General features: G+C 45.8%; 1 protein-coding gene across 1 annotated transcript in view; it reads right to left on the reverse strand.

Annotated features, from left to right (window-relative positions):
* Window positions 1-439: 439 nt before the first annotated feature.
* Window positions 440-23,785, reverse strand: part of LOC142503973 (fibronectin type III domain-containing protein 7-like) — a 35,156-nt gene continuing 11,810 nt past the window's right edge. Inside the window, exons 4-14 of the mRNA XM_075617005.1 lie at window positions 23,764-23,785; window positions 23,056-23,316; window positions 22,517-22,774; window positions 20,815-21,069; window positions 19,946-20,203; window positions 18,202-18,456; window positions 16,753-17,007; window positions 15,537-15,797; window positions 14,790-14,819; window positions 13,141-13,198; window positions 440-980 (exon numbers count right to left, since the gene is read on the reverse strand). The exon at window positions 23,764-23,785 is cut by the window's right edge and continues 233 nt beyond it. Of these exons, the coding sequence (XP_075473120.1) occupies window positions 13,167-13,198; window positions 14,790-14,819; window positions 15,537-15,797; window positions 16,753-17,007; window positions 18,202-18,456; window positions 19,946-20,203; window positions 20,815-21,069; window positions 22,517-22,774; window positions 23,056-23,316; window positions 23,764-23,785 (1,887 nt within the window). The 3' untranslated portion in view covers window positions 440-980; window positions 13,141-13,166. The remainder of the gene's footprint in view (window positions 981-13,140; window positions 13,199-14,789; window positions 14,820-15,536; window positions 15,798-16,752; window positions 17,008-18,201; window positions 18,457-19,945; window positions 20,204-20,814; window positions 21,070-22,516; window positions 22,775-23,055; window positions 23,317-23,763) is intronic.

The raw sequence follows: 23,785 nt of genomic DNA on the forward strand, positions 1-23,785 counted from the left end.
CTAAACAACGCGGGCACCTTATTCACACGTACTTCCAAACAACACGGGCACCTTATTCACACGTACTTCTAAACAACGCGGGTACCTTATTCACACGTACTTCCAAACAACGCGGGCACCTTATTCACACGTACTTCTAAACAACGCGGGCACCTTATTCACACGTACTTCCAAACAACGCGGGCACCTTATTCACACGTACTTCCAAACAACGCGGGCACCTTATTCACACGTACTTCTAAACAACGCGGGCACCTTATTCACACGTACTTCTAAACAACGCGGGCACCTTATTCACACGTACTTCTAAACAACGCGGGCACCTTATTCACACGTACTTCCAAACAACGCGGGCACCTTATTCACACGTACTTCTAAACAACGCGGGCACCTTATTCACACGTACTTCTAAACAACGCGGGCACCTTATTCACACGTACTTCCAAACAACGCGGGCACCTTATTCACACGTACTTCTAAACAATGCAGGCACCTTATTCACACGTACTTCCAAACAACGCGGGCACCTTATTCACACGTACTTCCAAACAACGCGGGCACCTTATTCACACGTACTTCTAAACAACGCGGGCACCTTATTCACACGTACTTCCAAACAACGCCGGCACCTTATTCACACGTACTTCCAAACAACGCGGGCACCTTATTCACACGTACTTCCAAACAACGCGAGCACCTTATTTACACGTACTTCCAAACAACGCGGGCACCTTATTCACACGTACTTCTAAACAACGCGAGCACCTTATTCACACGTACTTCTAAACAACACGGGCACCTTATTCACACGTACTTCTAAACAACGCAGGCACCTTATTCACACGTACTTCCAAACAACGCCGGCACCTTATTCACACGTACTTCTAAACAACGCGAGCACCTTATTCACACGTACTTCTTCGGAAAGATTTGTTTCGTTTTGGCTGGTCAGTTATTTTAGTCTTGAATTCTCTGTGTTTCTGGGAATGAAATGGCAGAAGTTAAATTTTTTCCTTGACAAAATGAGGGCTATTTACAACACAGAAAAAAGATATACAGATTATATAGTCCTGGGGTTAAATGTAATCGAGGGTGACCTTCTGACTGCAGAGTATCAGGGACAGGCTCACACAGTCCTGGGTGTATATGTAATGCAGGGTGACCTCCTGATTGCAGAGTAGCAGGGACAGGCTCACACAGTCCTGGGTGTATATATAATGCAGGGTGACCTCCTGACTGCAGAGTAGCAGGGACAGGCTCACACAGTCCTGGGTGTATATGTAATACAGGGTATTTTTTATTTATAAAAAACAAAACATATTTACAAACATATCAATACAAAAGCAACAAACTTAATTTAAAATATACAATTTTTTCAGAATATTTACACGGTATAGAGAAAGTATTTCCACACTTATATCTGAACCCCCGCCCATCTTCTCCCCCAGGACTTTGTATCCCACCTGTCTCTCTCCCCCTGCTTTATTTTCTTTATCTGCTCTAGAACCTGTCCCACTGCACATGTTACAGGCACGAGAACCTGCTCTGTGGAGAGGAGACTGCGGGTGATCCACAACCTATATTTCACAAGTGCATTGATTAACACCACTGTGCTACCGCTGTAACCCTGCAAGTGATCCCTAAACACACCATACACTATATCACAATAGTTTTGACCCTTTAAATGTGGCATCCGTAATGACGCGGCCATAATCTCCCACATCTCCACTGCTTAGGGGCACTCCAGGAGGAGGTGCTCCATCGTCTCCAAGATCCCAGCACAGGAACCTCGGGGGCAGTTCCTATCCGCTACGTTTTTATATTTTAAATTTGCTCTTACATAAAGACGCCCATGGAAAGTCAACCAGACGGTTTCCTGAACCCCAAGAGGGATCCTCGGGTCTAATAAATTCTGTAAGGCCTCTTTCTGGTCCTCTATATCGCAGTGTTTCAGATCTAATTGTGAGACACATATTCTGCTCAATACTACCCAGTACAATTTTTTCCTGGGAACAGAAGTAATTTCCAGAGCAGTTATTTTACATATATTTAAGAATTTGTACATAATCCTCATATATTCTGGCATATATACATCTTTTACAATAATTCTTTTAACAGGTTTGCCATCTAGCAGTTTTTAAGGGGGGACACCCACTTCCTAAAATATATATACGCCAAAACTGGTCATCTCTCCCAAACCGCCTTTCTCTCTCGGCAAATAAGTAATGTCTCGCTTTAACACGTTCAAACGATTTCCCCAGAGCAATTGGGAAAAAGGGCTATACTGTATAAAGTAACAGCAATTTCCGCAGGGGGAAGAAATACAAAACTTAAATACACAAAAATAGGTATCACAAAAGATCTTAATCATTTTAACTTTTCTCTAAAAGAGAATTTCCACTTCTTCCACCGTTCTACCGTTACCTTACAGATGTTCAGTTTCTCCTTCCAGTTGTGAACACCAGAATTCTCTTTTCCAAAATAAATCCCTAAAACTTTAAAAGAGGCATTGTCTATCTGAATATCCTCAGGTAGACTAAAGGGGGTTTCCTCTTTTCCTAACCAGCAGGCCACAGACTTATCCCGATTCACCCGGGAGTTGGAAACATTTGAGTATTTATTTATTTCCTGGTTAATACCTTCAAATGAACTTTCTGAGGCAACATAAATACAAACATCGTCTGCATACGCCTGGCACTTAACTCGCCCCTCATGTTGGGAACCCTCACAGGGTACGGCTTGAATGTGACTATTCTGCTCCAGGTGTCTTAAAAAGGGGTCTATGGACTCACAGGAACCAAAGCAATACTCTTGCCTAGACGCAGAGAAGGCGTTCGATAGAATCAACTGGCTCTTCCTAGACCACACTATGCGTAAATTCGGCTTTAAAGACGCATATCTAGAAGGGGTCCATAGACTCTACCAAGACCCGTCAGCAATGGTAAAATTACCAGGGGGCAGTCTCCAGAGATTTAATATTAAAAACGGCACAAGACAGGGATGCCCATTATCCCCTCTCCTCTTTGCACTCACCATAGAACCCCTGGTGTCCACAATTCGAAACAATAGGGACATCCAAGGCGTAGAAATAGGACAAACACAATATAAGAAATCTCTATTCGCGGCCGATATCATCTTAACACTCTCCCAACCCCAAATTTCCCTCCCCAATCTCCAAAAAGAACTCAAAGACTCCGGGAAAATATCAGGCTATAAAATTAATAGCGATAAATCCGAAGCGTTAAATCTAAACCTGCCAGAGCCAGAGGTGAAACTCCTCAAGCTAAATTTTAGCTACCGGTGGAGTTCCTCTTGTATCAAATATTTGGGAGTAAAGATACCGAGGACTACCACTCTCTGTACCAACATAATTACCCGCCCTTATTCCAGAAAATCAAACAGGATCTTGATAAATGGGGAGGATACCAAATATCATGGATCGGGAGAATGATCTCGGTCAAAATGAATATACTCCCCAGATTGTTATATTTCTTCCAAACTCTCCCGATCCACATCGTAGTAGAAAAGGATTGGAAAAAGGATCGCTTGAGTCCAAAAAAGCACCATCAGCTCACCAAATGGGGGACTAAATTTTTTTATTAAGACTACATAAAAATGAAAAAAAGGACAAACAAGAAACTAATACATACAACCTCCTACGCGTTTCAGGCTCCTTAGAGCCCTTTCTCAAGGGGGATAATGGGGACTGTGAGTTAATCTCCTATATATAGCCCCTCCTGTACAATTAACACGCAGCTGGAATGGATTAACATTGCATAGATTGACAAACTTTAACACCGTGTCTACCTAATGATGGAATACATTCATATGATCATTCAGTATTTTATGTCCCTTTATAGTCTCTACCACTATTCTACTGGAATTATATACGTGGTGAATCTATGATATATGCATTGCATTTTTTATTTTTTAACTTTTTTGAATGATCATATGAATTTGATTTTTTGATTATCTTGATTGTTAAACAATGTTGTGCATTTGTCTTTTGTCACTTCACTAAGACCATGTATTCCATCATTAGGTAGACACGGTGTTAAAGTTTGTCAATCTATGCAATGTTAATCCATTCCAGCTGCGTGTTAATTGTACAGGAGGGGCTATATATAGGAGATTAACTCACAGTCCCCATTATCCCCCTTGAGAAAGGGCTCTAAGGAGCCTGAAACGCGTAAGAGGTTGTATGTATTAGTTTCTTGTTTGTCCTTTTTTTCATTTTTATGTAGTCTTAATAAACTTTTTTAGCCCCCGATTTGATGAGCTGATGGTGCTTTTTTGGAATCAAGCGATCCTTTTTCCAATCCTTTCTACTACGTTGTTGCTGCTCGATTGGTTAGACGCACTGAGGATCAGAGGGTACGTGGGTGTCGGCGCTTATTGCATTCTCCCCCGTGAAACCACACGTCTACAAGGGAGGGGAGCGTTTACCGGACGGACCGGAAGTGCCTTGACGTACTTCCGGCACTCGGGAACCCCGCGCTGTCGATGCGAGAAGGCGCACCTCATCGTAAAGACTACCACGTCTACTCTGCCAGCAGGACAGCTGATTACAGAACTAGGAGCGCTACAAGAGGGATCCATAGAGGTACCTACACTGTCTCTCTATTTCCCAAGGATCTCAGGTAGCGGTTTCCATTGGAGCTCCTTCATTTTCTGTTTGCTGTCCTCAGAGACCTTTCCATCCACTGTTCTTTAAGCACCCACGTATTGACTTCCCCTAGTTGCTAACGTCAGCTGTCCACTTTATTATTATATTATTACATTGTTTTTGGGACTCCCTGTTGCAGAGCTTTGAGTAGCTTTACTATTGACCATCTCCCGATCCACATCCCTGGCTCAGAACTGAAAACTATACAAAAACAGATCTTTCATTTTATTTGGCACGGTAAAAAACCCAGAATCTCCAGGGCAGTTCTGCTTGCCTCAAGGGGGAGAGGGGGTCTGGGAGTCCCAGACATTATGAGATATTACCAAGCCACCCAGCTGAGACAGGTAGTAGTCTGGAACGCAAACCCGAGCCAATATAGCTGGCTAGATATAGAATCGCAATACGCCGGCACGCCTTCACTGCCAGCATGCCTTTGGTCCCTGAGCAGGGAAGATATGCAGACCAGCAAATTCAAATTGGGCCCAATGAAACACACATGGGAGATATGGACGAAATGCAAACTTAAATTTAAGCTCACGACCTCTAAATCTCAACTCATCCCAATTATTCGAAATCCCAAATTCCCGCCTGGTTGTGAGCCTAGACAATTTGACCAATTTATAGTTAAAAATATCAGAGCAGTTGCCGACCTCCTGAGCTTTGGGCAGTTCCTGAGTTACCAAAGATTGCGAAACAAATATGAAATCGAAGGACTGAACGTCTTCAAATACCTGCAAATTAGACACTTTATCCAAACACTATCCCCAACGTTGGAATTTCCCCCTCTCACTAATTTCGAACGGCTGTGCAGGGAAACAGCCCACCAAAAAGGTCTCATAACACAAATTTACGCGGAACTGGAAAGGGCAACAGATGCCCCCACCCATGACTACATGCTGCATTGGGCAGCAGAATTGAACATAGTTATAGACCGAGAGGACTGGGAAAGTATTTGGGAAGCAGCCTCAGGAACTTCCATATGTACCACAATCAAGGAAAATATTTATAAAATACTGTTCCGCTGGTATCTTACCCCAGTTAGAATAAATCAAATCTACCCCCTGGCCTCCGATCTATGCTGGAGAGGCTGTGGACAAAAGGGAGACATCGCACACATTTGGTGGACATGTCCGGAAATTCAGAAATACTGGGAAACCATACAGTCTATAATTAAAGAGGTCATAGGCCTCACCATACCTATTGATCCGCTGACCTACTTGTTGGCCAGGCCAATAGAGAATATTGACCACCCAACAAGGAAATTAATCTCCTTCATACTCACGGCGGCGAGATGTGGGTGGCCGCCTCATGGAAGAAGGTGTCTCCCCCCCCCAAGCAAACAGTCAAGAAAAGAATCCAAGAGGTAATGCTCATGGAGCAACTATCAGCCTTCTTGAAAAGGACTACGGTCTCTTTCTACAAAGTATGGGAACCGTGGCTGATTCGTTCAGCAAATTAACCTTGTCCCAACCCCCCCACCCCCCACAATTAAGGATGATCAGGTCAAAGGAGAGACTCCATACGGGACACTGAGGAGGATGGGACATCCCCCCCCCCCTCCCTTCCCCCCCCCCCTCCCTTCCCCCACCCCCCCCCCCCCCCCCACTACCCTCTCTATTTCTGTTTCCTTCCCCCCCCCCTCCTCGCTAGCCCTACGGCCCGAGAAGAAGGGCCGGGGGCATGTTGAGACTGTGTCAAGGAAAAAGAAAAAATCCTGTATTAGGCTAAGATATAACTGTCACACTGTATGCTGTATCCATGCCTAATAAAAAAAATTGAAACAAAAAAGGGGTCTATGGAGAAGATGTATAATAGGGGGCTCAGCGGGCAGCCCTGTCTAACACCCGACTTTATGGGAAAAGATTCCCCTACCCAGCCATTAATGACCAGTCTTCCATAAGCTCCTTCATACAGCAGAGCCAGTTTCTCCACAAAGGTATCTGGGAAACCATATCTTTCCAGAGTTTTAAAAAGATAATCATGATCCACCCTATCGAAGGCTTTGGCCTGATCAAGATTTAACAGGTACCCTGATAGACCTCCATTCCTGCCCATCTCAAACATCTCCCTGATGTTAATTAAGTTATTAGCGATGTTCCTTCCCTTAATGGCACAGGATTGGGAACTCGTTATCACCTTCTCAGCAATGTTACTCATCCGATTTATAAGGATCTTCGCTAAGATTTTATAATCATTGTTTAGTAAGGCTATGGGTCGCCAACTTTTTAATTCTTTCGGATCCCCTTTCTTATATAATAAGGTTAACAGGGATTCACGCTGAGAGTGAGAGAGACCTATCCTTCCCAGAGAAGCATTATAAACGTTTGCCAATATTTCAGCTAAAACCTCACGGAAAACTTTATAAAATTCAGCAGTGATTCCATCTGCCCCGAGGGTTTTATTACCTGAGAGGGTCTTAATTGCGTTAGACACGTCCCTTGCTGTGATTGGGGAGTCTAAGCCTATCAGGTCATCCTCAGAAACTGATGGGACGTTAATAGATCCCAGATAATTGCCCATTTCTACAGGATCAATAGGTTTTTTGCTAAAAAAAACTCCATAGTATTCAGTGACAACGTTAAGCATCTCATCTTTACTAGTTACACACACACCCTGTGCATCTTTTAGGCCACATATAACCTTCTTTTTAGTTCTGGTTTTACAATTTTTAAAGGGATCTGGAGAATAAATCCCACAGCCACCAAAATGCTTCTCATTTGTTGAAGAAGATAACCGTTCATATTATAATAACCTCATACTTTCCTTAACACACCTATACTGCTCAGAATTCACTTCTTGACCATTCTGCATTCTCGTATATAATTGCAGCAATTTAGAACGGAGGACCAAATATTTCTTATACCTCGCCTGGTTTGTTAGACCTGAGGTTTTCTTAAAAAATCTTTTAATGTCTTTTTTAGTGACTTCTCACCAATGCACTATATTGGGATACAGAACTTGTGTGGATACGCAGTCCTTTAAGAACTGTAGGAAACTTTCTCTTACAGTCTCCTCCTGTAACATTGAGGAGTTCAGCTTCCAAACAATGCGGCCTAGAATCACAGAGGAGTCTAAGTGTAGGGTTACCTGTAGAATAGCATGGTCAGAATATTCTACAGGTGACAATCTGCAGCTGGCAGTATTTACATTGCTCCTAACATATAACATGTCTATTCTGGTTTTTCTCTCCCCATATACATATGTGTATCCTGGAGTATTATTTGGGTTGTGAAATCTATAAACATCACTTAAACTAGCCTGTTTACACATATCATTTAGGAACACTATATCATATTCCAATACTTCTCTACCGCTGCCACGGTCTTGATTCGAGGTCACACAATTTAAATCACCCCCTAGAACAAGACACTTGGATGTAAATAAAAAAGGTTTAACCAAACCAAACAAATCCCTTCTTTGTTTTTTTGTTTGGTAGCCATACACATTAATTAATCTGTGCTTGACATTCTGGAATGACACATCTAGGATAAGACATCGGCCTGGGCTCAAGTCAATCACTTTTTCACACTGGAAGTCATATCCCTTGAATAGAAACCCCACCCCATCACACAGGTCAGGGCCGTAGGACCAAAAAGATGCACCGCTTGTCCATTCCGCGGAAACTGCCGAAATTTCCCTAAGGGACGAGAGTCTGGTTTCCTGCAGGAATAAAATGTCAAAGTCTAGGTCCTTGAAAGTGTTATATGCCAGCGATCGTCTCTTCCTGGTTTTTATGGAGTTAACATTTAAAGACCCTACTTTTAGAGGGGTGAGGGAGGGATGCGTAATTCTGAGTTGATGTTGTTACACTCCACATGTCCTCTATTTGTGCTTTTTTTTCTCTTTCTTTCTCCCTTTGCCAGGCGATGACCCTCTTTTGTTGGAAGGCGGCCTCATCTCCACGTCCTGTGAAGCTATAGGTTTATCACTTTTACTGTCCGTCTTTGGGGTAACGGTTGTACCTATGACATTGGATCCTGCGGGTTGTTCCACCTCCATCCTGTTGATGTTTTGAGGAGATGGTTCCTCCTGGGAATTCCTCATTGCTTCTGCATCTGGGGCTTCGTGGATACTCGGTTCCTCTTTTTCCTGCTGTTCCTCTTCTTCCTGATCTTCCACCCCATCAGCCCAGGATTTTTGTAGTGGCTGAAACATGTTCCGTATCTTTAGGCGGTCAATCACTGCAGTAAGGTAATTTTTTTTAAATTCTTGGACAAGCTCAACTGCACGAGGGTTGTCCTTACTTGCTGGCTTTGCAGCTGTGTGAGTTTTCTTCCGGGACTTCTGAACCTCCCATGTGGATCCTCCTGCTTCCTCAACATCAGCCACTGCTTCTAGATTTTCTGGAGCAGGGAGTGCCTTCTGGCTTTGTTCTCTTGTGCTTTCAAGGGGCATCTCCATCTCACGCCTCTCCTGGTGCACTGGTCCCTCTTGGGAGTCTTTGTTCTGTGCGGTCTGAGAAGGGAGGGGATTACTTCTGGTGTCCTCTCTTTCTACTGTGATTTGACTGCGAATTTCCTTTAAAACCTCCTCAATCGGACGCAAACCCATGGAGTCCCTCCTCTCTGCAGCTGGCCTCTGTGCCTCGGAGTGCAGGTCTTTATCCACCTCTGTTGTAGGGTGCTGCAGAACATACTCCTGTGCTTGATTGCGTTGGGCGTGGGGACACACATTGTATGAATGCCCACTTCTTGAGCATAAGTTGCACAAAATGTTGTTCTTACATTCATTTCGGTGGTGCCCCAAATCTTTGCATAGGCTGCATCTGATCTTGTTACACCCTGATGAAAAGTGTGATCTGGATCCACACTTAAAGCAACATTTGGGCTGCCCACGGTAGAAACACCTTCCTCTTTCATTTCCAATGTATAGGAAGTTTGGTAAGTGTGTCACAGTGTTGTCTGCACACACCAGTTTCACCTCAAACTGATATCCTCCATTCCAGTATTCACCATTATACAGCTTCCTTGGTCCTTTGAGTATGTCACACTGGCGCTTCAGCCAGTACTCAATGTCAGCCACTGGGATAGATTCGTGGTCAAAGATAATATTCACTATCACAGTCTCAGGCTTAGATATCGCTGTGGCCTCAAAAGACTTCCACTCAGGGCTGCTACTCACTGCTTTGTATCTCTCCCAGAATTTCTCAAGATGGGTGGAGGTTTTAAAACTGATATCATGGTATGGTGAATAAGGGCCATGCAGGAGGGCGTAAATATCCTCTGGGTCAAAGCGCAAAGATTTCTTTATTAGTGTATTCCCCACATAATCAAACCCTGGATCTTCCTCTCTTGGTCCCAGAAATGTCAGTCTCACCACATTCCTTCTTCTTAAAGGGTTTCTTATGGGAATAGTGGGAAAGAATCTCAAACCTTTCAGTGATTTCCATGCGTTTTGCTGTGAATCACTGGGTTTTGCTGGTTCTGTATTTTCCTGGCAGTCTGAGCCCCCAGCAGCTGGAACCTGATCCAGACTATCTGTGCTGATTGCAGGCACCAGGTACAGCTGATTTTCCTCTCTCAGTTAGGTTTCCCCTCTCTGGCAATCTGACACCCTGCAGCCTCTGTGCATGTCTCCCTGCAGCCTCTGTGTGTGTCTCCCTGCAGCCTCTGTGTGTGTCTCCCTGCAGCCTCTGTGCGCCTTCCTGCAGCCTCTGTGTGCGTCTCCCTGCAGCCTCTGTGTGTCTCCCTGCAGCCTCTGTGTGTCTCCCTGCAGCCTCTGTGTGTCTCCCTGCAGCCTCTGTGTGTGACTCCCCTGCAGCCTCTGTGTGTGTCTCAGCAGCTGAGAGTTGTTCCAGGTTAGCAGTGCTGGTTTCAGGTACCTGTGTAATCTGTGTTTCTCTCAGGGAGTTAACCCTTTCTGGCTCACAGTTTAACTCCATTGCCTCTTCAGAGTTTATTGCAATGGGCTCTGAGTGAGAAGAAAGTTTCTCAGGGTCTCTTTCCATTGTTTCTGCCTCCGCTGCTGTCTGCAATGTACCTGTGTTTGCCTCCTGACTGACTCCTGCTGCAATCCCCTCATGTAGGAGGCTACCAGCCTCAGTTTCCATGTGCTGAGGACTCTCAGCCTCAGTTTCCATGTGCTGAGGACTCTCAGCCTCTCTTCCCTTGGCACATTCAGCCTCTGCATTGGGTTTGGGCACTTTGCTATAAGGCTTGTTTGTCTGCCTGCAATCTCTTGCCGCCCGCCCGCGCTCTCTTGCCGCCCGCTCTTGCCGCCCGCCCGTGCTCTCTTGCCGCCCGCCTCCTCTTTTCCAGCTCAGCCTCTCTTTTCTTTTTGCCCTCTGTTATAACATTACTTTGCTGCTGGGATTTACTGCTCTGGGTTTGTATGTTACTTTCCCCGGACAGAACCAGCACCTCCCCTGTTCCCTGTGTCTCTTCCTCCATTCCTTCCTGCTCAGCAATCTCTTTCTCTCTTGTATTTTCTCTCTGAATTCTCCTCAATTCTCTTTCCGTTTGCAAAAGATCCTCAGTGTCAGTAACATCCAGGCCTCAGCCCCTGGGGTTCCCAGGTTCCCCTGCCCCAGCACCACCACCCCCTCCTGGGTCTGAGGCCATGCTGAGCCCCTAGTGGGAGCTCAAACAGACACAGCCTCTCTCTGCAAGGGTGACCTCCTGACTGCAGAGTATCAGGGACAGGCTCACACAGTCCTGGCTGTATATATAATACAGGGTGACTTCCTGACTGCAGGGTATCAGGGACAGGCTCACACAGTCCTGGGTGTATATGTAATGTGGGGTGACCTGACTGCAGAGTATCAGGGACAGGATCACACAGTCCTGGGTGTATATGTAATGTGCAGGGTGACCTCCTGACTGCAGAGTATCAGGGACAGGCTCACACAGTCCTGGGTGTATATGTAATGTGGGGTGACCTGACTGCAGGGTATCAGGGACAGGATCACACAGTCCTGGGTGTATATGTAATGTGCAGGGTGACCTCCTGACTGCAGAGTATCAGGGACAGGCTCACACAGTCCTGGGTGTATATGTAATGTAGGGTGACCTGACTGCAGAGTATCAGGGACAGGATCACACAGTCCTGGGTGTATATGTAATGTGCAGGGTGACCTCCTGACTGCAGAGTATCAGGGACAGGCTCACACAGTCCTGGGTGTATATGTAATGTAGGGGGACCCCTGACTGCAGAGTATCAGGGACAGGATCACACAGTCCTGGGTGTATATGGGATGTAGGGTGAGCTGACTGCAGAGTATCAGGGACAGGCTCACACAGTCCTGGGTGTATATGTAATGTAGGGTGACCTGACTGCAGAGTATCAGGGACAGGCTCACACAGTCCTGGGTGTATATGTAATGTGGGGTGACCTGACTGCAGCGTATCAGGGACAGGCTCACACAGTCCTGGGTGTATATGGCATGTGGGGGTGGCCTCCTGACTGCAGAGTAGCAGGGACAGGCTCACACAGTCCTGGGTGTATATGGCATGTGGGGGTGGCCTCCTGACTGCAGAGTAGCAGGGACAGGCTCACACAGTCCTGGGTGTATATGGCATGTGGGGGTGGCCTCCTGACTGCAGAGTAGCAGGGACAGGCTCACACAGTCCTGGGTGTATATGTAATGTGGGGGTGGCCTCCTGACTGCAGAGTAGCAGGGACAGGCTCACACAGTCCTGGGTGTATATGGCATGTGGGGGTGGCCTCCTGACTGCAGAGTAGCAGGGACAGGCTCACACAGTCCTGGGTGTATATGGCATGTGGGGGTGGCCTCCTGACTGCAGAGTAGCAGGGACAGGCTCACACAGTCCTGGGTGTATATGTAATGTGGGGGTGGCCTCCTGACTGCAGAGTAGCAGGGACAGGCTCACACAGTCCTGGGTGTATATGGCATGTGGGGGTGGCCTCCTGACTGCAGAGTAGCAGGGACAGGCTCACACAGTCCTGGGTGTATATGTAATGTGGGGGTGGCCTCCTGACTGCAGAGTAGCAGGGACAGGCTCACACAGTCCTGGGTGTATATGGCATGTGGGGGTGGCCTCCTGACTGCAGAGTAGCAGGGACAGGCTCACACAGTCCTGGGTGTATATGGCATGTGGGGGTGGCCTCCTGACTGCAGAGTAGCAGGGACAGGCTCACACAGACCTCGGGTTATATGTAATGTAGGGTATTTTTTTTTTAAATTACCAACATATCAATACAAAAGAAACAAACTTAAATTAAAATATACAATTTGACATCTTATTTACACTATATACAGAAAATATTTACACACTTATATCGGAACACCCGCCCATCTTCGCCCCAGGACTTTATATCCCACCCGTCTCTCTCCTTCTGTGACCTGCTGAGTATTAAGGACAGGTTTGGACACTTGCTGCTCTCTATATAGAGCCTTTCTGTTCCCCATAAGTAACATCTCTCAAAATGTGGAACATAAATCCAGGACTTTCTGAGTTTATCCTAATAATCTATTAATTAACGTAGAACAAATGTCATAAGAAAATGTATCCTACCTGCTGACTATTCCATATGAAAGTCACTATTCCACACTCCTCTTTCCTCTGTAGATAACTGAAATAAAGATGTCATGTTAGTTAAGACATACAGTATGTGTGTATATATATATATACAGTCATGTGAAAAAAAAAGTATACCCTCTTTGGATTTTATATATATATATATATATATATATATATATATATATATATATATATATATATATATATATATATATATATATATATATATATATACACTGTACTGTATTGACAAACTACAGTATAACAAAGAAACACACATGCAAGTGAATATGAAAAATATTGTAATTATGTTGAAATCAACCTATTGCTACAATACCAGTTACATAGAAGGTACCAACGTAAGTTAGGGTGACTAAAAAGAAAATGACAAAACCTCTTCACCATACAGTGTGCAGTAATAATAAAGATCAATTATAATCACATTCACGTCTCAGACAGGTTCCTGAAACCTGCCTTACTCAATAATCCCACATCATACAGTGTTTCCACTGCAACTAGGGATTCTGGGTAATAACATGCAAATGAGCATAACTGTTTGCTTCTTATCCACTTTAACTTTAAGTCATTTGCATGTCATTACCCAGAATCCCTGGCTGCAGTGGGAACACTGTATATTGTGTAAGTACCGGGTAAAGCAGGTTTTCTCAATATAGTAGTTATTATATACTTTATAATATATATTACTTTTCCAAAAAAGTCTGTTAAAGTTAACGCTGGGGATCTAATATTACATTATTCAGGTCAAACCTACACTTGGCGTCACTCACACCCTTAACCTGGAAAAGAGGCTGTTACAAGGGTCTGGATCAAGGTAACCCCACTCATAGCACTATTCCCCTCTCCTCTCTTTTATATGTGGAGTTAAGCGCCTAATTCAGGGTCTGGATCGGAGTTACGCTAAGAGATACTTCCCATTATCTGAAGATAACACAACGTTATGCTACAACAGGGGTGGCCAACTCTGGTCCTCAAGGACCACCAACAGGTCAGGGTTTAAGGATATCCCAGCTTCAGCACAGGTGGCTCAATCAGTCCTCGCTTCAGCACAGGTGGCTCAATCAGTTCTTGCTTCAGCACAGGTGGCACAATCAGTGGCTCAGTCTTGAGCCACCTATGCTGAAGCAGGGATATTTTTAAGACCTGCACTGTTGGTGGCCCTTGAGGACTGGAGTTGGCCGCTCCGGTGCTGCAATGTGTATCCCTTCGATAAAATCCACGTGGGTGTTGCCATCTTCCAAGTACAGTTCTTCACCTTGCTGCCCCTGCTGGGCACCCGCGGAATTTCTTCAGGTCCCAGTCATCGCGAGTGCCCCAATCCTATTCAACACCATCTGCACACAGGCAGAAATCTGCATTCCTGGTGTGAAAAATCCCCAAACACCGGAAAAGCTAAAGGCGTGATTTATGCAGAGGCGCGGCATGGACAAATCCTCTCCAATTCTGCCGAAAATCTGTGCAGTTTCTTAGCAAGAGATAAGCAAGTTATTTCCCATGTTAACAACCCTAGAATATATTTGCACGGTGCTAATGTCCGAGGTTTGCCCCGTTCACGCTAGTGCTGGGTTTCTTTCTACGCTCATTTCCGTTGACACTAAAATTTGACTATAAAATTATTTTCTTACCCATTCCCACGGAGTTTCCTGAGCACGTAACTGCAATGGAGTAAAAACAATCCGTTAGCAATAAATCATTGCTTATTTCTGATTACCGCTGCAATCTATGTGCTGCTCAACCAACGGATACCAAATGCATTAAACGCTGATATTGCCGATGCAAAACAATGCAGTTTGACATGATAAAAAATTAGTCATCTGTGCCGTATTCCTTAAGAATTGTCCGTGCAGAAAAAGACATCTCTTTATGTGCACTTTCTGCTTCACTGATATCTATGTAATGCAACAGTCACAGTCAGAAATGTCACCACCCCGAAGTGTGCGAGTTTGGGCTTTTAAGGGAGTAAGAGAGTGAGTGTGTGTGTGTGTGTGGGGGGGGGGGGCAGGGGAGAGAGAGAGAGAAATAGAGACGGGGGAGAGAGAGAGTGAGTGAGGTGGGGTAGAGAGAAAGAGAGAGAGAGATGGGAGAGAGCGAGAGGTGGGAAAGAGAGAGATGGGAGAGAGAGGTGGGTGGGAGAGAGAGAGGTGGGAGGGAAGAAATAGGGGGGAGAGAGGTAGAGGGAAAGGGGGAAAGAGAGGTGGAGTGAAAGCGGTAGAAAGGGAAAAGGTAGAGGGAGAAAGAGATACAGGGAAAGGTGGAGATAGAGGAGAGAGAGACAAAGAAAGGGGGAGAGATAAAAGGAGAGGGAGGGACAGGGAGAGAGACTGTGACCGCCAAAAAGTGAGACTCTCTTTAGGTGAAAATACAATTCCTACCAGAATAGATTTTTTTGGGACAGAATGAGAGTTTGGTGCCTGCCCCGGTGACAGGAGACACCACTGCGGTGTAAACGTCCCCACAAGGGATCTCGGTGACGTCACAGTAACTGAAGCTGGGGGTCGGGGTACACGTGAAATTGCCTTTGGACCCGTAAAGGTTGGCGCTGTAGTTTGTTGGCCCGGGGGATGCCCGCCAGGTCACACGGATGCCACTGTTGGACAATCTGTATATTTTCACCCCAGATGGGCAGCACGCACCTTGGGGACATAAAGAGACGTGTGTTGCATACTTTGTGCAATGATTGTCCTGTAGCATGAGCCCCGTACTTTAGACTTATTTCAAAGTGAGTCATCAGATCATCTGTTGAGCGAGACTCAGATTAGATAATCTTCAAGTGAGCAAAGCCTTCAATTAATAAAGGGAGGATCACTCCAAATGAGTCAGAGACTCCATATAAATGTATGAGGTCAGTAATACTGGGAATGAGTGAGACTGCCCACCAATGATTGAGACTGCCCACCAATGATTGAGACTGCCCACCAATGAGTGAGGCTGCCCACCAATGAGTGAGGCTGCCCACCAATGAGTGAGGCTGCCCACCAATGAGTGAGGCTGCCCACCAATGAGTGTGGCTGTCCACCAATGAGTGTGGCTGTCCACCAATGAGTGAGGCTGTCCACCAATGAGTGAGGCTGCCCACCAATGAGTGTGGCTGCCCACCAATGAGTGTGTTTGTCCACCAATGAGTGAGGCTGCCCACCAATAAGTGAGGCTGCCCACCAATGAGTGAGGCTGCCCACCAATGAGTGAGGCTGCCCACCAATCAGTGAGACTGCCCACCAATGAGTGAGACTGCCCACCAATGAGTGAGACTGTCCACCAATGAGGGAGACTGCCTACCAATGAGTGAGACTGCCCACCAATGAGTGAGGCTGCCCACCAATGAGTGAGGCTGCCCACCAATGAGTGAGACTTCCCACCAATGAGTGAAACTGTCTTCCTGTTAGTGAGACTAATTTCCTGTGGGTGAGACTAATTTCCAATGAGTGAAACAGCCTTTGTGGAGTGAATTACATTATTTGCCAAAGAGCAAGACTGTTTTCTAATGAGTGAGATTGCCTTAAAATGAACAAGAGTCAACAGACATATCAGCAATGTGTTCAAGTGTAATGGGAACACAACTGAGCACACTATACAAACTGAACCACTTACTGGATGAGTAGCCGTGGAAAGTGCACACTGAAGAGAGTCCGGTGTCACTGATGGCCTCTAGTGACACAGAGTAGTTGGTTCCACAGGTGATACATCCCAGCAGGCAGTGGTCCTGAAGAGTGTGGCACTTGGCTTGCCCTCTCGGTGACACCAGCATCGTGGTGTACGTCTGGGCACCGCTGGCAATGGACCAACTGACATTCGTCACAGACTGAGTCACCTGGACCACACTGAGGTCAACTGGACAGCATGGAGCTTAAAGGGGAGACATCCATGCCACTCAAAGGAGATGCAACGTGGCATGGGGGGTTAGGTGTTGGTATTGTGTGTACAAGGTTGTGGGTTTGCTTCCTGCAGTTTGCTATTTTGGGCAAATCATATTAAACTGCATTGGTTTTATCTTAACCACAAGTTATATAAATCCACTCAAATATATATGTACAATAGGACAGAAATGGTTGTAGATGGATATATAAAATTGTCCTGGTAAGATGAGATATATATCTGGGGTTTAAGAAGGCACAGTGAGATGAAGAGGAAGTACAATGGCGCATTGGTAAAAACTTATCAGGAAAGATTAATCTCTTAAAGCAGAGGATTTTGTTTTGTGAATTTTTTTTATTTGTTAAAACAGGACTGAAGCAGGGAGTCTCCTGAGCTGAACCCCATTAATTTAATCTCCGGGCACCCCCTGGTTCTGGAGATACAGACCACCGTAGGGGGCGCCGGTAGCTGCTCTGCCCGTCTAGCAGGGTTCACATAATGGCGGAGTTTCAAAGCTCCCGTGCCCTGCGGGCCAATAGGAAGCCGTGATATCATCTGGTGCGGCTTCCTATTGGCCCATGTGGTGCGGGAGCTTTAAACTTACAGAAGATACTGGCGCCCCATACGGAGGTCTGTATCTCGGGAAGTAGCGGGTCCACGGAGCTGAGATTAATGGGGTCCAGCTCTGGAGACCCCTGCTTTAATCTTGTGTTTTAAAGTAAAAAGAAATCGCCTGCTTGGATTGCTCCCTTAACATGAACAGCCTGGGAAAAAGGATGGAGAGGGGGTGATATGATAATTTCATGAAATCAATGAGGTGCAGGATGGCAGCTTTCCCCATAGAAACAGTACTGCTCGAAGGGATTGAGAGGGTGGTTGGCTTGTGTGAAGAAATCCTTCTTCACTGAAAGGGTAGTGGATCCGTGGGCTGATTACTAGAAGAAGTGGCAGTAAAGGATTCAAAGCTGCTCGGGAGAGATATAAGGGGTATATTACAGGGGGGAAAGCCAGGTATGGCCACAGAAGGTAGGAAAATAGACAGGCTAGGTGGTTCTTCTATTCTGTCCATTTCTATGTTTCCATTGACCTCTGTGCCAAAAATTAGATTGTGAGCTCTGTGTGACAGGGATTCTGCAGTGACGAGTACCGTGGAGATATAAATAAGAAATCAACACTACCAGTTACCTGTCTCCAAAGCCACACTGTAGCTGGGCAAGCTCGCTCCCACTGTGGTAGTTGCCACTACACTGACCATAAAGATGGACCCACAGGGAAGGTCCCTGAGTGGGCAGGAGGTCCCTGTGTTGTTGCAGTGCCACGATCCGTGCTCTCCTTTGGCACTCACGGTGTACACAGCGCCATCGTTGGTGGTCTTCCAATGCACCATGAAGAGGGATGTTTCCATCTTCGTAATATTTGTAATTTCTGGGCTGCAGGGAGCTGCAATCATGCAAGTTAATTAGGGAATTTGGCAAAGTGTTGTGGGACACAACTTATTTCTGGAGTTGCAAATACCCCCGTGGTGGATGGGACAGTCTCGGAGGACCCTACAACGTTTGTGTTCCTGTGTCACCCTGCCCTGGCAGGACCACCATGGACTCTCTTGTCCCTGCCTCAATGTCACTTCAGGTTAGAACATATTCCTTCCAACCCTGTAGTGATGAGTTGTAAGTCTCCTCTGTCTCCTTGTCACTGTCACTTTGTGGAAGGAGGGGTGGTGTTGTTGGGTCAAATATATTAAAGGGGCCAGGGCAGTGGGAGAGAAACTAGATTGCTGTGACATTAGTCTGTGTTTCCAATAGCATGGTGACAGTGACACAGAGACCCAATGTGAGAGTGCGAGCTCCATCCGTGCCGCGCTGCTGTAGCACAGGAGATCTGTGCTCATAATGTTACAGGCATTTGGGGGTGGCAGACACATAACGGACACATCACACAAGCTGGTTCGCCCTCATTGGCTGAACCAGCTCGCGTGACGCTGACATCACGGGGCAGCCGCCTGAGAAGACAACATTTATTGTCTTCTCGAAACGCTGCCGCGTCAACGCACTACTTCGCCTGCAGGCGCACAGGCACTTGGCTAACTACTATAGCCAAGTACTTTGTGTCTGACGTGCGCACGCACGTAGCGCTGCTCCACTATAAGCTCTGCCTTAGTCTTTGCAGAGACAGACACCCATAGGTCATACAGTACAGGCAGTCCTCGGTTATCCGACACAATGCGTTACTCAAAATGGCGTTGTAAAGCGAAACGTTGTAAAGCGAAACACGTTTTCCCATAGAGACACTGTTTAAATGAAAGGTTCCGTTCCTGAAGGCATTTTTAACACTAAAATACACCAAATATTTTATGCAGGCAATAAGATATGCAGCACACACATAAATTATATAGTGTATATACTGTATTATATATATATATAATATAACATAATAAATAATATATTATATAGTATAATATTATATAGTATAATATTATATATACGCTCTTACGACGCTTTGCAACGTTGTTTATGTGAATGTGTATATATATATACACATACACAAAGTTGCAAAGCGTCGTAAGAGCGTTGGATAAGCCGTTTTGGCGTTGTAAAAATGAATATAGGTATGCATTGCATAGCGTTGGATAAGCCATTCGTTGTAAAGCGAAGCGTTGTAAAACGGGGACTGCCTGTACATGCCTTTTTGTACGTGCCTCTATCTACAAGGTGCAGGGAATAGACTTAGTGACACTGAAAAGTACCAATGTTCCACTATGTCAACCTAATTTGGGAAGGACAAACTGGATGGGACATAGGTCACTTCTACATCCTGTTATTGTAGAAAGGAAATTATTCACAGGTACAGTGGAATGGACCTATGTCTTATGTGTCTCTCTCTCTCTATCACACGGCAATGTTGGGGTAAGATCGATACCAGAATGATATACCTGTAGTTATATATTTGGACGCACACGATGTGTTGCTGCCCCTGATCTCGCTGAATGAATACACTGTGACATTATACCCAGTGTCACACTGCAGGGCGGACAGAGCACAGACAGTGGCCGTGTCATTACAAAGTATCAAGTTGGTCCCATCGTCAGCCTTTGTCTCATACATTTCAGCACCGCGGACAGCGGACCAGACGATCTCCAGGGTGTCGCTGGACACGTACCCAGCGCTGAAATCACTGGGGCAGCAGGGAGCTGGAAAAGGAAATGTTACATAGGCACATTCAGCAGCTAAATTACATGCAGTAACCTGAGATTGTTATTCCGGTCCTGGTGCAGTGCAGATTGATTTATGATACCTTGACTAACTAACATGAGAGTTCTTCATAAATGAAATTATAGTTTGCATACCTCACAGGTCTCTTCTTCTCATGTACAGAGCTGTGTAACCTTCATATGTCTCTTCTTCACATGTACAGAGCTTTCCAAACCTCACAGGTCTCTTCTTCACATGAACAGAGCTTTCAAAACCTCACGGGTCTGTTCGCCCATGTACAGAGCTTTCCAAACTTCACAGATCTCTTCTTCATGTGTACAGATATGCAGCAAACCCAACCATGTCACAATGGACTATATGTACTGGGCAGTGCTATTCCATCAGATATCCTCCAGCACGTCTTAGTAGATATGGCAGTTTATGGCCAATTTAGGTGAATGGGCTGCACGGTGTCTTCCAGCCTAGTCAATATGACACTTTTGTGGTCTATTCACTTGAATTAAGGTATTAAGGTAAGGTATTTTCCATTATGGAGTGTCTTATGGAGTAACACTCCATAGTAACATGGCCCAGTGTCCCTTGTACTCACCCGTAGTATAGTTGAGAATCTCTCCCAGAGGACTCTGCCCCGCTTTGTTGTATGCGAAGACACTCATGAAGTAGGTGAAGCCACACTCAGCTGGGAAGTAGCACCGAGTCAGGGACGTGTTACAATGAACTTCCAACCCGTCGTCGCTCTTCACAAAGACCACGTAATACTCGGAGAGGCGCCCATTGGACCAAGACACCGACAGGTTCCCGGGATTCTCCTCCGCGATCGTGATCCCGCTGGGTGCGCACGGGACTGAAAATGTGAGCAGGTTATGTGTCAAACTCTCCTGGATGCAAAACTGGAGCACAAATAACGACACCGTAATTCACCAAAGCACAAAATCCCGGCGTTTTCTACCATATTGGGAGTGTTTCTTGGATAAATCTGGTGCAATGGTTCTGCTCTAGTTCAAAATGGACCTAACAAGTTGATGAAGTTAAGATCCCATTACCCGACTAGGCCCCCCGAAGACGGAAACCGACGCGGATGGAGGTCCACTTCCGTTTCTATCGAGCCGGCTGCTCAATTGGAGCAATTAGCCCGATCACCGCCTAGATAATTATCAAGTGCCCATAATCTCGTACATCATTAGGGCACTGTAAATGTTAATATTCAGATACATCATCCTGTCTGTTTTCCCCCGTAAAGAGCATAGCACTAATTATAACGCCCGTTAGTGATAATGACATGCAAATTATATGCAAATGAGGCATGATCGTTAACGCTGGGACTTAGCATGACGTTCGTTAGGAAATACCTACAGTTGTGTTACTCACATCCAGGCGCTGACATAGAGTTTTTTCAGGGTCTGGATGGGGGTAACCCCACAGTGAGGTGATATAACTAACACAGCATTATTTCCCTCTCTCTCTCTCACCGTCAGATAAACCCATATTTCCGGATCTGGATGGGGGTAACCCCACAGTGAGGTGATATAACTAACATAGCGTTATTTCCCTCTCTCACCGTGAGATAAACCCCTATTTCCGGGTCTGGATGGGGGTAACCCCACAGTGAGGTGATATAACTAACATAGCGTTATTTCCCTCTCTCTCATCGTGAGTTAAACCCCTATTTCCGGCTCGGGACGGGAGTAACACTAAGACATACTCACCATCACGTTACTGGGAGATAACACCACATGATGCTACAATAACGTGACGGTAACCCCATGCTAATGACATGTAGAAAGGATTTGCAGCTTTGGATATAATTAGCTGTGAGGATACACGGTAACCTTGGGGAACATCGCACCCGCTCCTGTTTTACGTTATGTCCCGTTATGAAAAAAGAGGTTGATCCGCGCTCGTGCTTCCAATGAATGTATGGTAATTGGTAACATCCTCCTTGCAGCTGCTGTGTGTGGGAGACCTCCCAGCTGCGGCAGACTCCACCGGAGGAACACTCCGTGGATATGCCAAGAAAGAAGAAACACAGAGGTGAATACCAGAGGTAAGTAAAACTGGTTTACACCCATTTTACTTAACGTCCTGTTATGAGCCTGGAGTTAACGGATCTAGCCCTAGATTCACTCTAGTTAACGTTTAAGGAACATTATATATCTATATATTTATTTCCATGATGATGCTTTAATACAATTCAGCTTGGGTTTGGAGGCTCTCCCACTTCAGAGGACAGGCCTTACTCATAAGGCACATCCTATAACCTCCTTCTCCCATCATGCTCAAAGCTCACGCACCTGATTTAAGGTCCCAGGTCTTGGGGGACACGCTGGATCCTGCTTCATTGCTGGCTACCACGGACACCGAATACTCCTCCCCGCACCTCAATGACGAGACGGTGCACGGGCTCACAGACGTTGTGCAGTTGACATTGTCGCCTCCACTGGAAAGTAGAACGGTGTAATTGGATGTCGCTTCAGCTCCGGTTATGGTAAACGTGGCCTCCAAAGCCCCACTGCTGAATGTGATCTGAAGGTCAGAGGGAACCGCAGGGCCTACAGGAGGTAGAGTCAAGCTGTGCTTTAGACATACACATGCAATGTAACATTATGGTGAGAACCTGACTCCAAGCAGAACATTTCCATAGTCTTTCCACTAACGCTAAGTGTTATTCATTAAGTGGCGATAGTGCCGAGCAGGGCATTAGCATATGGGTGAGACTGACTGCAAACTCATCACAAAGAACCTCCAATCTCAATATGTGGTCAAGTAGGTGGCACAGGTGGAGTAAGCCATTCAATGGGGAGAATACAATGCAGGCCAGGCGGTTCCTTACGTGTAATTTGGTTATAGGTGATGTCATCCCCCGGTGTCCCATTGGTGTCCCACGCATGGACTTTGATGGTGTAGACAGTGGAAGGGTCAAGCGTGGTGAAGTTGAGAGACATGCTGGTTGTGTTCTGGTTCCACCTGCTGCCCAACCCATTGGATCGCATGACGGACACGGCGTATGACACCGCTGAGGGCACCGGCTGCCAGCTCACACTCACCAAGTTGCTGCTGGAGGAGTATACACTGACAGAGGCGGCAGCCAGCACTGCGGCAGAGAAGGTAACACAGTCAGGAAGTGCGGGGAGTGATAAAAGTCAGAGCAGAATCATATGGGGAGTCTCGGAAGTGTGTCCGTCAGACACAGGGGGCAAATCATTCATTGGGACAAATTGTATCTCCTTTTCCTACTGGGAGACCAGATACAGTATGCAATGCCAGGTTTATAACTGCTGATCCATAATGTCAGCAACGGACGCGCTTTAACCACTGAACAAACAGTAAAGATACATACATATTAACACACAGACACGCTAATACCCACACAGACACAATGATACACAGACTGATACACACACAGACACTGATACACAAAATAATTACATATCTGGATATCATAGTTTTTATTATCACGATATTACTTCATATTGGGATGTTAGTTTCACCCACTACAAAGGCAGTGAAATACCCAATGAGCGAATCTATCATCCTATACCTGTTTTTGCCTTCTTGGGAGG

Source organism: Ascaphus truei, chromosome 10, assembly GCF_040206685.1.
Source record: "Ascaphus truei isolate aAscTru1 chromosome 10, aAscTru1.hap1, whole genome shotgun sequence".
NCBI lineage: Eukaryota > Metazoa > Chordata > Amphibia > Anura > Ascaphidae > Ascaphus > Ascaphus truei.